This window comes from Ambystoma mexicanum, chromosome 2p (assembly GCF_040938575.1).
Source record: "Ambystoma mexicanum isolate Mex_15411 chromosome 2p, UKY_AmexF1_1, whole genome shotgun sequence".
Classification (NCBI taxonomy): Eukaryota; Metazoa; Chordata; class Amphibia; order Caudata; family Ambystomatidae; genus Ambystoma; species Ambystoma mexicanum.
In genome coordinates this window covers 1,136,376,898-1,136,388,925 of record NC_090923.1, presented here as the reverse complement: position 1 = coordinate 1,136,388,925, position 12,028 = coordinate 1,136,376,898, and the positions used below count along the sequence as shown (strand labels likewise).

Genomic DNA, 12,028 nt, shown 5'->3' with positions numbered 1-12,028 from the left:
ATAAAAAACTATTTCTACTTAGTAAAAAAAGAAAATATACAAACAAAATAAATAACAGTAAAAAAACAATCACCATAAAAAGAATAAAACATGAGACATTACTCGCATAACATCTTAATAAAACTCCTATAAACACAAGATGGAATTTTCCCAGGTTCTACATCAGCTCAGATTATGAGATTCTTCTATTTCATTATAGTTTTCAAGAAGATAAAAAGGTAGAAGCATCTAATTCGGCTTCAATATGACGTAATAAACTGACAGCTAGAATGATGGCATTGCTCCTGCCCCACATGCATCCGATCCAAATGAGATGTCTAGCTGAAGCTGTGTTTGCATTTTTAAAATCTTTCAACATATATAATCTGATTTGCTCAAAATGTGGACAGAAAAGAAAGACGTTTTGTGTTTCGTTGGCATCTGTACAACAAGAGAATCGACATATCGTATCATGAATAAACTTGTCATTAGAAAACCAATGCTTGGTCCGCATCTTTGTGTGCAATAAATCAAAACGAAACCTCATGTATCTTTTACGTGATTCATTGCAGGGAAATAAGGTCGAGTATGAAAGACGGGGATATTGAGCGTGTCTAAATTGCGCATACTCAGAAAAAGAAGCATACGCAGAAATTAGATCACAAGTAGCAGCCCAGTCATTCAAAAAATGTCTTTTTGGCAAGACCCATCTGCAATTTAAGGTCATCAGGCTGCAAATTAATCTGTTCCAATAAATTAAGCATACGTTTTTGAAAATGCACAATTGAAACAGGCTGAGACTTGGCGAGCATTATGGAAAAATCCTCAGAGAATTCAACGGAGGAAATAGCATTTTCGTAAAGTTAGTAAGCAGTCTCCAATTGAATCGAGAGGCCAAAGAATTAAGCCCAAGTTCATGCCTCACCATCGCATTTGGAAGATAATTGGGAAGACCAGGCAAGGCTTTCCAGGTTTTACCTTGAAGCTTATTTAAATGGGTGTCAATTCCAACAAGACATAAAGGATAACTGCTTCTACTTTCTTAAGTAGAATTCAATAAGAGGTGTTAGGGAGAAGATTGAATTCGTTTAGATTAATTGACCATCTAAATTTAAGCAACTTTTGGCGGAAGGAAAAGATGAAAATATTAGACTTTAGGGGGTTGATAGAAAGATTATTTTGGTTAAAATACAAAATGAAACTCTCAAGCTTATTTTGAAGACCTGATTGTGTACGATCAAACAGAAGGACATCGTCCACGCAACGTCCACGCAAGTAAACCAAGAAATATGCGAGGTACCCAGGCAAGTCGCATTTGACTTTAATGAATCCCAGATGCGATCGATGTCAGCGAGGTACAGATTGAACAAAACCGCAGCAAGGTTACACCCTTGTTTGACACTGATCCGGATCACGAGTAATCCGCACCTTGAAGTTGGTATTGTGGTGGAGCAAAGCAATGAGTGCAACTAAATATGGTGGGAATTTGTAATAAAAATAATTCTGCCAAAGCACACCTCTTACCACACTGTCAAAAGCTGACAAAAGATTTAAAGAGGCTATATAAATAGGACCAATGGCAGAGTGACGAGACGACGAGAGCTAAGATGCTTGCATTTAATTGTGTCCCCATTGATTTTCGAAAACCCACTTGTGCTTTACAAAGAGTTTGCTGTAATGAAGGTTTCCACTTCACTAAGGATTAATAAGGCAAAAATCTTTGCGGCAACATCGATTAACGCAATCGGACGAAAATTATTGGGGTCGTTAAGAGGACCTTTTTTACGTAATAGAATAACAGAGGTTAGCCACAAAACAGGAACAATTTTGGAACTAAAGATGGAATGAAAAAGTTCCAAGAATATTTTTGCCCAGAAGAGTGGATCATCCTTAATTACGTAAGGTGTAAGACTGTCCGGGCCTGCACATTTAGAGTGTTTTAGCTTGTGAATAGCGTGGACAATATCTGTGTATGACCATGGACACAAATCAGGAATGTGATGAAGTACAGAAGAAACATCAAAGGAAATAAAGGATGGAGGGAGAGAGTATTTATTCTCAAAAAAGGTAAACCAAGTAGAGCCGTCAATGGAGGAATCCAGTGAAGCATTCGCTGGTTTACAAGGAGTTTGTAATTGTTTCCAAATGTCTCGTTATGTTTACACAAATTAAGCACCATTTTTTGATTGCCTTCTAACAATATCTGATAGCGCATTCTTTTAGCCTCCGATTTTTGGCGCAAAATAATTCATTCATTTTTTAGCACAAATGTATACATCTAAATCTACACTCTGTATACTTTTTTTTTTTAAGTCAGAGCTTGTAATTTTTCCTTTGTTTTAAGCGAGCTATGAAAAAAGAGAAAGAAAAAGTAGGTGTAGAGAGAGGCAAAGGAGCTCTAGCAGAGAGCGCAATGGTGCTAAGATGAGATTTTATCATTTGTAAGTTCCACTGCATGATTTTCTCAGGGAAATGAGCATATACACTTGTAGGGGCCCATAGGTCACGATTGACTAGAAACGTTAGTCTTCTACATGTCGCTGCGTTCCAATTAATGGAAAGCATAAAGGGATCTACTTGTACAAGAGACAAAGCTGTAGATGACGAAAACTCCTTAACAATAACTCTCAAAAATGAACAAATCGGCAAGTGGTCACTGAGCTGAGAATTGTGAGTGACCGTCGGCAGAAGGAGCCCCGATAAACCCCTTGAAGCAGCGATTTACTCAATGGTGAAATATACTGACCCTCTCTGCCATGTATAAAAGGTTAAAGGTGTGTTAGGGAGCAATACATGAATATCCCACTCTTTCAAAAAAACGAGTCCAAGAGTGCCCATGCTTAAACGAAAGCTTGTTATATGCAGACAAGATGGGTTTAGAAACGAGCATTGACGATGAGGAAATTGTGGCGTTAAAGTCACCACCAATTATAATTTCAGCATTTGGACTGCGGATAAATGCTTCAAGAAGAGCAGTGTTCAGTGCTTGAATAGCCCGAGTAATAGAGAAGGAAATAAGAGTCCAATAGAGCAAAATAAGCATCAGATTTCTGCAGTATTGTATATCAAGACCCAATTCTATAATGAGAAACAAGTTAGACGCGTAGGTATGTTTAACTACGAATCGCATATTGTTGCCGATTAAAATTGCCAAACCTCCTGTAGGTCTACCTGCATTCTTCTGCCGGATGAGTAATGGAAGTAAAACGATCAAATTGCATATCAATCAAACATATTTTCTTGGATGAACAAGACAGAGGGAGCGGCTTGAGAGGCATAAAGCGACAACCATTTGCAGAGATCGTTTATCCAGCAACAACTGCAAGAAAAAAATGCATAGATCACTCAATTATGAGGAAACTACAGTTTGTGTGTTGGCTGCTGCTGCCGAAGATAATAAAAAAGATTTGTATAAAACCATGTGCTCCTCGACTGCAGATGTTTATACGAGAAAATAATTTTGAGCGGTCGTTTTGAGAATTCCACTCGTTTAGTACCTTTGGGATCGATTTTTTAAAACTTCAGTAGCTTTGATTATTGCACTTTGTGAAAGACATTCATCTTATTGAACATTCATAAGCGCTCATTGTGCATTTTATATTAGACTGTTGTAATGTGTAGCTTTTATCTTTGGGTGGATTTATGAATGTGTTGTATGTAAGCAATTTTGTGTACAGTCTGTTTAAAACCACTTTTGCACAAATAAATTAATTTAAAAAAAGTAAAACAAAAAAGGAAGACCGTCAATCAACCTTTAACCTTAATCTGAAAACACTATCCAACTGTGCAGCTTTATAAGCATCGGCAGAGGCAATAGGAGGTAGAACAGACCAGGCTTTTAAAAAAAAAAATATATATATATATATATATATATATATATATATATATATATATATATATATATATATATATATATATATATATATATTTTTTTTTTTTTTTTTAACTACAGTGTTATGGACAGATACATATATGTTCCGACTGCCCCTAGTAAACAACAACCACAGCCCAGTCTGGCTATTGGTTTATCAATTCTGAGCAAGGACATATAAAGTGCAACAATTAGCTATTTGTGACCTGGGAAGGGAAAGGAGAAAAAAAAAAATCTCCCTCCACTCTACTACCGCTAACAAACTGTGATGCCAATAAGTAGCCACACTAATGAAACAAAGGGGGACAAAATATATATATATAACAATCTGCACAACAATTTTTAGTTTATTTTGTTTATTTGTATCGCGCAGCCAAACCCTGGGGTAACTGGGCGCTTAGTCCTTGAGAACAACATTAAAGTTACAGACAGTTGCACATGCCAGACAGAGTCAATTATGATACAGTACAATAAATAACGTGAGGGACCAGGTTACATAGTAGTCCATGATAACGCGGCATAGGACAGTTCTATAAAGGACCGGGTTACAAATTGGTCCACAGTTTATGGGGAGCAATGGTTAACCGGATGTAGGAGCGAGCTAAGAGCAGGTAGTAATCTATTGTTCAGTAGTGAGCAGCTCCTTCACTTTAGCTCTGAAGGACCAGAACGAAGTGTCGGCTCCAATTACCACGTGAAGTGCGTTCTAGCATTTTGCTACTAACACAGGGAATCTTGCTCCTCCTGCCATTTTCAAGTTAAACTTTGTGATGTTAAGTTGGTGCAGATATGGGGATCTAGTAGGTCTGGACGTGTTTTGTCTAGTAAATTTGTCTGATAAGTAACGTGGGGCTGTCAGAGAGAGGCATTTGTATGTGATGACGAGTGAGCGTAGTTTGATTCTCTTGCGGATAGGAAGCCAGTGAATTTCCTTTCTGATGGTGGAGATGAGGGCCTTGTGGGGGAGGTTGAGGGCACACCTGAGGGAGTAGTTTTGGAGAATCTGTAGTTTATTCAGATTGAGGTTGGTGGAGCCAAGGAAAGGTGTGTTGCAATAGTCCAGTTTGGATAATATCAGGGCCCTGGCCAGTGTAAGGCAGCTATTGGTAGATAGGAAAGGTCTACAGGCATTAATAAGTTTATTGGTATAGGCCGTGGATGAGATATTTGCGTTAAATAGTTTTTTGAGCGAGAGTGTGGAGTCGAGATACACACCCAGTGTTTTGACTTCTTTTGAGACTTTTATAATGTTACCATCAATGGTGAAAGACTGGTATCTAGGGTCGAGTTTGATGAGACGGGCCTGTGAATCGACGAGGAGTAGTTTCGTCTTGTCATCATTTAAGCAGAGGCTATGGGTGGCCATCCATGCTTGGATTTCGAGGTAGATTTAATTTAGTTTTGCAACATCTTCTTCATAACTCCCTGTGAGCGTGATGTGGACCTGGGTGTAGTCAGCATAATTTGTGAGGGTGACACCAAAGTCATCAAGGCAGTCAAAGAGGAGCTTGGTGAAGATGTTGTAAAGCTTCAGAGAAACACAAGAGCCTTGCGGGACCCCACATTGGATAGGGACAGGGTCCGCCGCCGCAGAGAGGGCGAAGACCCTGGTCGTTCTGTCAGACAAGAAAGACTGAATCCAATTGGTGGTATTCTGGGAGAATGCGGCAGCCAAGGAGAGGTGCTTGGTCAGTATTTGGTGGTCGACTAGGTCGAAGGATGCAGACAGATCCAACAGGAGCAAGATGGCCAGATTGCCCTTATCTTTGGCTTCATCCATTTGGATTTTTATGTCCAGCAGGGCTGTTTCTGTCCCGTGCATGGATCTAAAGCCGGACTGTTGCAGGCCTAGAAGGTTATCTTCCAAACGTTGCTGTATTTGGAGGTAAGCTACTCTATCCAGTATTTTCAGGAGAAAGGGGACAGTCGCGATGGGCCTATAGTTGGGCGGGGTATTGGGATCTAATTTAGGTTTATGGCAAAGAGGTAGATCCCATGCCTCTTTGAGGTTATATGGGACACATGAGTTGATCAGAGCGTTGATGAAGGGAGCTAGGTCTTTGGCCCCATCCTTGATAACTGTGGCTGGACACACGTCGCCTTAACAGTTAGATGGCTTTAGGCTAGTAATTATGTTAACTACTTTGTCTTCTGTGACAGGAGAGAAGTGGAAGAGGGGGCAGTTGGGATGGGGTGAGCTTTGTGAATTGCCAGGATGGTCTTTGGTGGCGAGATTGGCTTTTAGATTCCATCTTGGCTTGCAAGAGAGCTATTTTATTTGAGAGAGCTTGTTGGATGTTGTTACACCATACTTTGTCCTTGACGCAGTCGTCAGTAGGGGGCACTGGTGACTCCAATTCTCTTAGAATAGAGAATAGCTCTTTCGTGCCAGATTTTACATTGTGGTGTGATGTCCTTCAAGGAGATGTCACAGTTGACTTCGGCCAGCCAAGCGTTCTACCTTTAGCGTGTGTAGGTTTGTTAATGCGTTGTGTGAGACCTAGTTGCGTGATAGTATCATTGAGCACAGCAGCATTTACATCCTTAGGGTCATATAGTTAAAGTCACCCATTAGGATGATTTGCAAGCCTGGTCTAGTATTAGCTGTCAGTAGATGTGAAATGTCTTCCTCAAAAGGAGGTAATAGCACCTGCGGGTCTGTATATGAGGTGTAATAGAATGGTTTGCGAGTTGGACAGTGGGAGTTTAAAAGATAGGAGTTCTGCAGATTACATATCTATATTGGCGACTTCTCTGATGTTTAGGTTGGATTTTGCAATGATGGCCACACCAGCCCCTATCCCGGATTTTCTGTCTGCTCGGATGATACAGTAGTTCTCTGGGATGGCAACTGAGAGTGAGGGGCCGGCAGCGGGGTGGCCATGTTTCTGTGACTGCAAGGAAGTCCAAATTATTGGAAGTGATCACGTCTGCAATATCAGGAGTGTGAGCAACTAGTGATCGTGCATTGATAAGGGCACCCTAGTGATCACATCTGCAATATCAGGAGTGTGAGCAACTAGTGATCGTGCATTGATAAGGATGCCCTTGATAGTAGTAGGGGTCCGTGTAGTGGAGGCAGGAGTCGCTGAATCATCTAGTGGGCGCTCAGATGGCGTGGGGAGACTATGGTTGTTAAGAGTGTCAGTAAGTGCTACTAGAGGAGAGGGGGCAGCGATTTGTTATCCCCTGTGTGCGGTGTGGGAATTCTAGGAGATTTGGGCTTGATGTGGACTGTGTGGGAGCCTGGTCTTGCATTTCTCAAGAGTGTGGGACATGTGACGTAGGGATTAGTGTCATTGGGCGTGCTAAAGCGAGAGCCTAGTCTTGCATTTCTTAGCTGTATGGGGCATTGGATGAGAGGTGTAGGGAGCGTGGCGAATTTGGAGTTCCATTCAGTTGGTGACAGAGCGGTTCGAGGAGGGGGGGGGGGATACAGTCAGTGTCAAGGGAGGTGATTTGTACTACGTATTGGGTGGGAGGTTGGAGTGTGATATATTGTGGAAGAGGGGGAGGATGGTGGCCATAGTGAGTGTCACTCTTCTTAGTGTGGCCGGGTTTAGAAGTGATATGCCCAGTAGGCTACTGCAATTACCACAATAGGCTACTTCAAAAATGCAATTACCATAGTAGGCTAGTCTAATACAAATTAACATTAGGGTACAGCTCAAACTGCATCAGTCGGCAGAGTAAGTGTTTTTAGCCGTATGGGTCCCGTAGTATTGGCAAGGGTGGGTTAAATCAGGACCTGCAGGCATTGGACGTAAAGTGGCATGGAGTGGGCTGGCTCAGCGATGGCTACTCAACGGATATTTAGATCAAGTGTGTTCAATGGGAACGATTAGGCCTTTAGAGCAGTGGTAGTCACTTGGCAGATCGGCAATCTCTTACCTTCTGTGAGGATAAGTGGACCAGCAGCATCACTGGCACAAGGCTCCGCAGGCCATGATGGGCACAGACAGGATTGTGCCTTGTAATGAGTGCCTTCGAATAGGTACCGGCTCACGTCTTCCGGCGTCGTCACAAGCAGGAAGTTCTATTGGCAGCCAATGGGGTGCAGCATACACTGGCTGTGGTTGCTAGGCAACCAGTAAACAACTGGTCCGGCTGCCATTTTGGGCCTTGTCGCGTGGCGGATCTGCACTGGCAAAGAAACGGGACGCTGATTCATTAAAATAAAATCATATCAGGCTGCAAGCATCAGGCAGTATGGGTCAGTTTACCCTGATCACTGCTAATGGTGCATCAAAGTTGCATCGGGCATATCAAGTGATCTGTAATATTGCACGCAGAAGTCAGGGGTTGGGCTCCTGCCCACCCAAATGGCTGAATGCTCCTGCAGATGTATTATTGTACAATGTACTAATAAAAGCACCTTGCGTTGCTCAGCATTGGAGCATTCCGATTGGGATTATCATATTTATTCACCCACACTGCAATATGCTACAACGAATGAGCCTGGTGCATATTAAATACCAACATGTAACCACCCAGTGTCGGACAACACACATCAAAACAACACACAATCCTATTGGTATCCTAACCTAATAAAAAGGATATCCACTGTAACAAAGGTCGACTGATTTTCAATGACGTGTCAATCTGTCATCGTCTTCAGGACCAAGGAAAAAAGTACTGCCTTGGAGAAGGGAACTCGCTCTCCTTATAGATTTAAGCGCAATAGCATCCCGTGACATATAGAGAGGACAAAAGAGCAAAAAAAGCAAATGTCCATAACGGAGCCCAAAATTGGCTTGTCTGCTGATCACTTGCAACAACCTTTTTTTTTATCAAAAGGAGTATTTAAAAACAATTGGACAGGGTCCCCAACCGCTAGTGTACCCTGGATACCTTTTGCAGATCTTCCACTTATGTACCATACTTGAGCATGTCCATTTTTTCCGAGAAGTCCCAACATTCTACCTACACAGACAACCAATGAGAATAAAATTATGTACTATAGTCCGTTTTGGGTATATATTCTGCTCTAAAACGTAATATATGGCACCTAAAAACACATGTCCCATGCGATTGGCCATTATTCATACCTTTTCGGTAACAACTACTTATTCAATTTTGGGATGCCTGCTCGTTTGCAAAATCAGTCAGACTGAGCCGCAGCAAATATTCAGGGCGTTTTTATTAACAGAGAAACGTGATGTGATCGTCACAAATCCCTGCCGAGCTTGCATTGTCGACCACCATGTTGAAATGGTTTTCAGCTGAAGGTAACAATATAATGAAACACACAATCGTGTGGCTGTTCACTTTAATTATGGCGAGCAGCAGGCTCAAAAAATGTGTTTCCATACATAAAACTCTCCCACAATTTTAAACACTATAGTATACGGCCACTGTCATTAAGAAATCACACATGTTCCTAATAAAGGTAAGGACCCTGCGGGCCCATCAGTGACGGTGTCTAATACATCAAATTATAGCGACTAACCTGAATCATGGTTTCCTCAAATCTATTATAATAATGTTGCATAATCAACATAACAAGATTGTCCTGGTGGTACTTTATCGGATTCAGAGTTCCTGCTGGCAAATCAAGCACTGTGTGCCCTCCACAAACCAGACCAAGAGGACAATCTCAACTGCATGACAATACTGGCTATAATTTTGCCACCTCATGCCACTGGATGTCCTCGTTGAGACAACTTGTGTGTGCCCAATCGAATAATCCACTGCTGGCCTCAAAATCTCCTCCACATCTTGGAAGATGTACTTTCTCCAGTATTGTCCATTTCAAATCCTATACTCAAATTCCACAAAGCGCACCACCACAAGGGTGGTCAGCTTGGGAGAACGAATGCAGGATGTGTGTTTAATGATTGACCGCGGGCATGCCAATATATATCTCAATGCGCATGGACAAGTTATCAAGTATATGACGCAAGAATTGGTAAAACTCCCCTGGACCCATGGTGTCGCCCAGCCAATGTCTACTGAAGCACTTTGACATGTTTAGCCACAAACTGAACATCACCTTCAGGGTATACTAAGGGTTGGGGACCCAGTATGATGTATTTGAATAGTAATTTCTTTAAAAAGGTTGTTGCAAGTGATCAGCAGAGAAGCCAATGCTTTTTTGCCCTTTTGTCCTCTGTATAGGTCACAGGATGCCATTATGCTAAATCAATAAGGACAGTGAAATCCCTTCTCAAAGTCGACAGTACTTTTCCCCTGGATCTGCAGAAGATGGCGGATTGAGACATATGTCATAGAAATGGTCATCCTTTGTTAGTTACAGTGGATATCCTTTTATTAAGTTAGCATACCAATAGGATTGTTGTGTTTTGATGCATGGTGTCCGACAGTGAGGGTTTACATTTTATTTTTATTTTATTTTTTAAATATGCACCAGGCTCATTGAGCATATTGCAGTCTTGCAGCCTGGGTGAATAAATACGAAAATCCGTATTGGAATGCACAAACAATGCAAGGTGCTTTTAATAGTACATTGTTTTATATATCCCCCCCCCCTCCTCCTCCTCCTCCTCCTCCTCCTCCTCCCCTTGTTTCATTAGTATGGGCACTTACTGCGATCACAGTTTTGTTAGTTGTAGGTTAGTGGAGGGAGATTTTCTTCTTTTCTTTTAGACTGGGTTTGAGCCACCGTTTGCCTAAAGCTAGTGTTTCAGATTTAGGGACAGCACTAGTTTATCGTTAGAGGAGTAATCCAAGTGGCGAGCAGCTTTTTCTCTAGGTCCCTTGGTGTGCGACGAACCTTGTATATTTTTGGTGCTGGAGATGTAAATCCTTAGGCTTGGAATTGATAATCCCTGTGTTCGTTTTTGGTTAAGGTTGCAATACTCTAAATGGCTACCGTTCAATATATGGGCACACAAGATGGCCCTGCCCTCAGAAAGGTCTTCAGCATTTGCCTATTCTGAAACTAACTGGCCAAGCGACAGCTTCAATATGTTTATCTTAGTAAAGCACCCATCAGTGGGATTGCTCAGCTTGCTGTTATTATACTCCTGTACAATGTTACTGATAGAAGCCCTATTCTTCTTTAACAAGTCTAAAACTACATATGCCCGCTCAGACAGGCCCTTCATATTTCCACTCCTTACTCGAGATGCCCGGTCCTCCGTCCCTCATTCCGGTTTGGGGTACTTACCAGCACGTCATAAAACGGTTAAGTAGAGAAAGGAATCACATTGTACTTTATTGGCGTTTCGCATAGTGACAACTTACAATAGAAGTGTTTCACATCACATGACCGAAAACAATAATAGAGTAGTGCAATCAAACAATCCAGGTACCATACGTAGCGCAGTGAATTCCTATTTGACAAATCATATCTGACATGAACGGACAGCGCCTCATCACACGGTAGCTTGTGGTTTAGGGGAATCTTAAATGTGTGATTCTCTGGGGCCAAGTGGTGGGGACTCTCAGGAGGAGAGGGCTGGATGTGAAGTTTCAGGTGGAAAAGCAAAGCACCTGGGAAGGCTGCCTTCAGCAAGACTGATTTTTGTAGAAGAAAGTGGTCAGGTTATGGGTGAAGTCTCCCCCTCCCTGTCACGTCTTAGCCTTTTGTAGTTGGGGTAGTTCAAGAGTTTCACCCGATGACCTGAAGTTCCACACTGGCGAGTGTTGGGTTAGCAGGGCTCTAATGTACTTGGACCCCTGATTCAAATGGGAGCCAACCTTGAGAGCAGGTGAGATGGCGTCCAACACATTAACACCAATGAAGTGTCTAGCAGCACAGTTTGGAATGGGCCCCGAGTTGGTGTGCATGATAGTTGGTCAGGGCAAGATACATGGAACCATAACAGGTAAGGTTTGATGGGGCTAAGGCCTGTCGGCGCTAAAGGTCAATTTCTTGTCACATTATCACCCGTTTAGGTTATGCCAACAGTCTGAACAGACAAAAGCAAATCGGGGCACACAACAGGGAAGAACAAAAATAAATAACTTAAAGAAGAGTCCTGAAAAGCTACCAAGAAAAGAGGAAGAAAAGTAAAACCGGTCATGGTTTCAGATTTAACTGAATCCTTTATACTAAAAAAAAAAAAAAATCAAAGCGCAGGTCTCCCTTGCAGTTTGTGATGAGAACAGGCAACTTATCTCTCTTAAATCACATACTTCTCCCTTTGAAAGGTGCCCTCACTTCAGGGATTGCCCATTGTAAATCGTGGACCCAGACCAGACACTGTCCTTCAT

General features: G+C 42.0%; 1 protein-coding gene across 2 annotated transcripts in view; it reads right to left on the bottom strand.

Moving 5' to 3' along the window:
* TTC9C (tetratricopeptide repeat domain 9C) overlaps positions 1-12,028 on the bottom strand; it is a 50,955-nt gene that overhangs the window by 21,382 nt on the left and 17,545 nt on the right. The window contains exon 2 of one of the 2 annotated variants that reach the window (XM_069645201.1): positions 7,742-7,993. The exons of the other annotated variant lie outside the window; for it this stretch is intronic. Within the exon in view, the coding sequence (XP_069501302.1) occupies positions 7,742-7,771 (30 nt within the window). The 5' untranslated portion in view covers positions 7,772-7,993. The remainder of the gene's footprint in view (positions 1-7,741; positions 7,994-12,028) is intronic. 2 annotated transcript variants of the gene reach the window in all.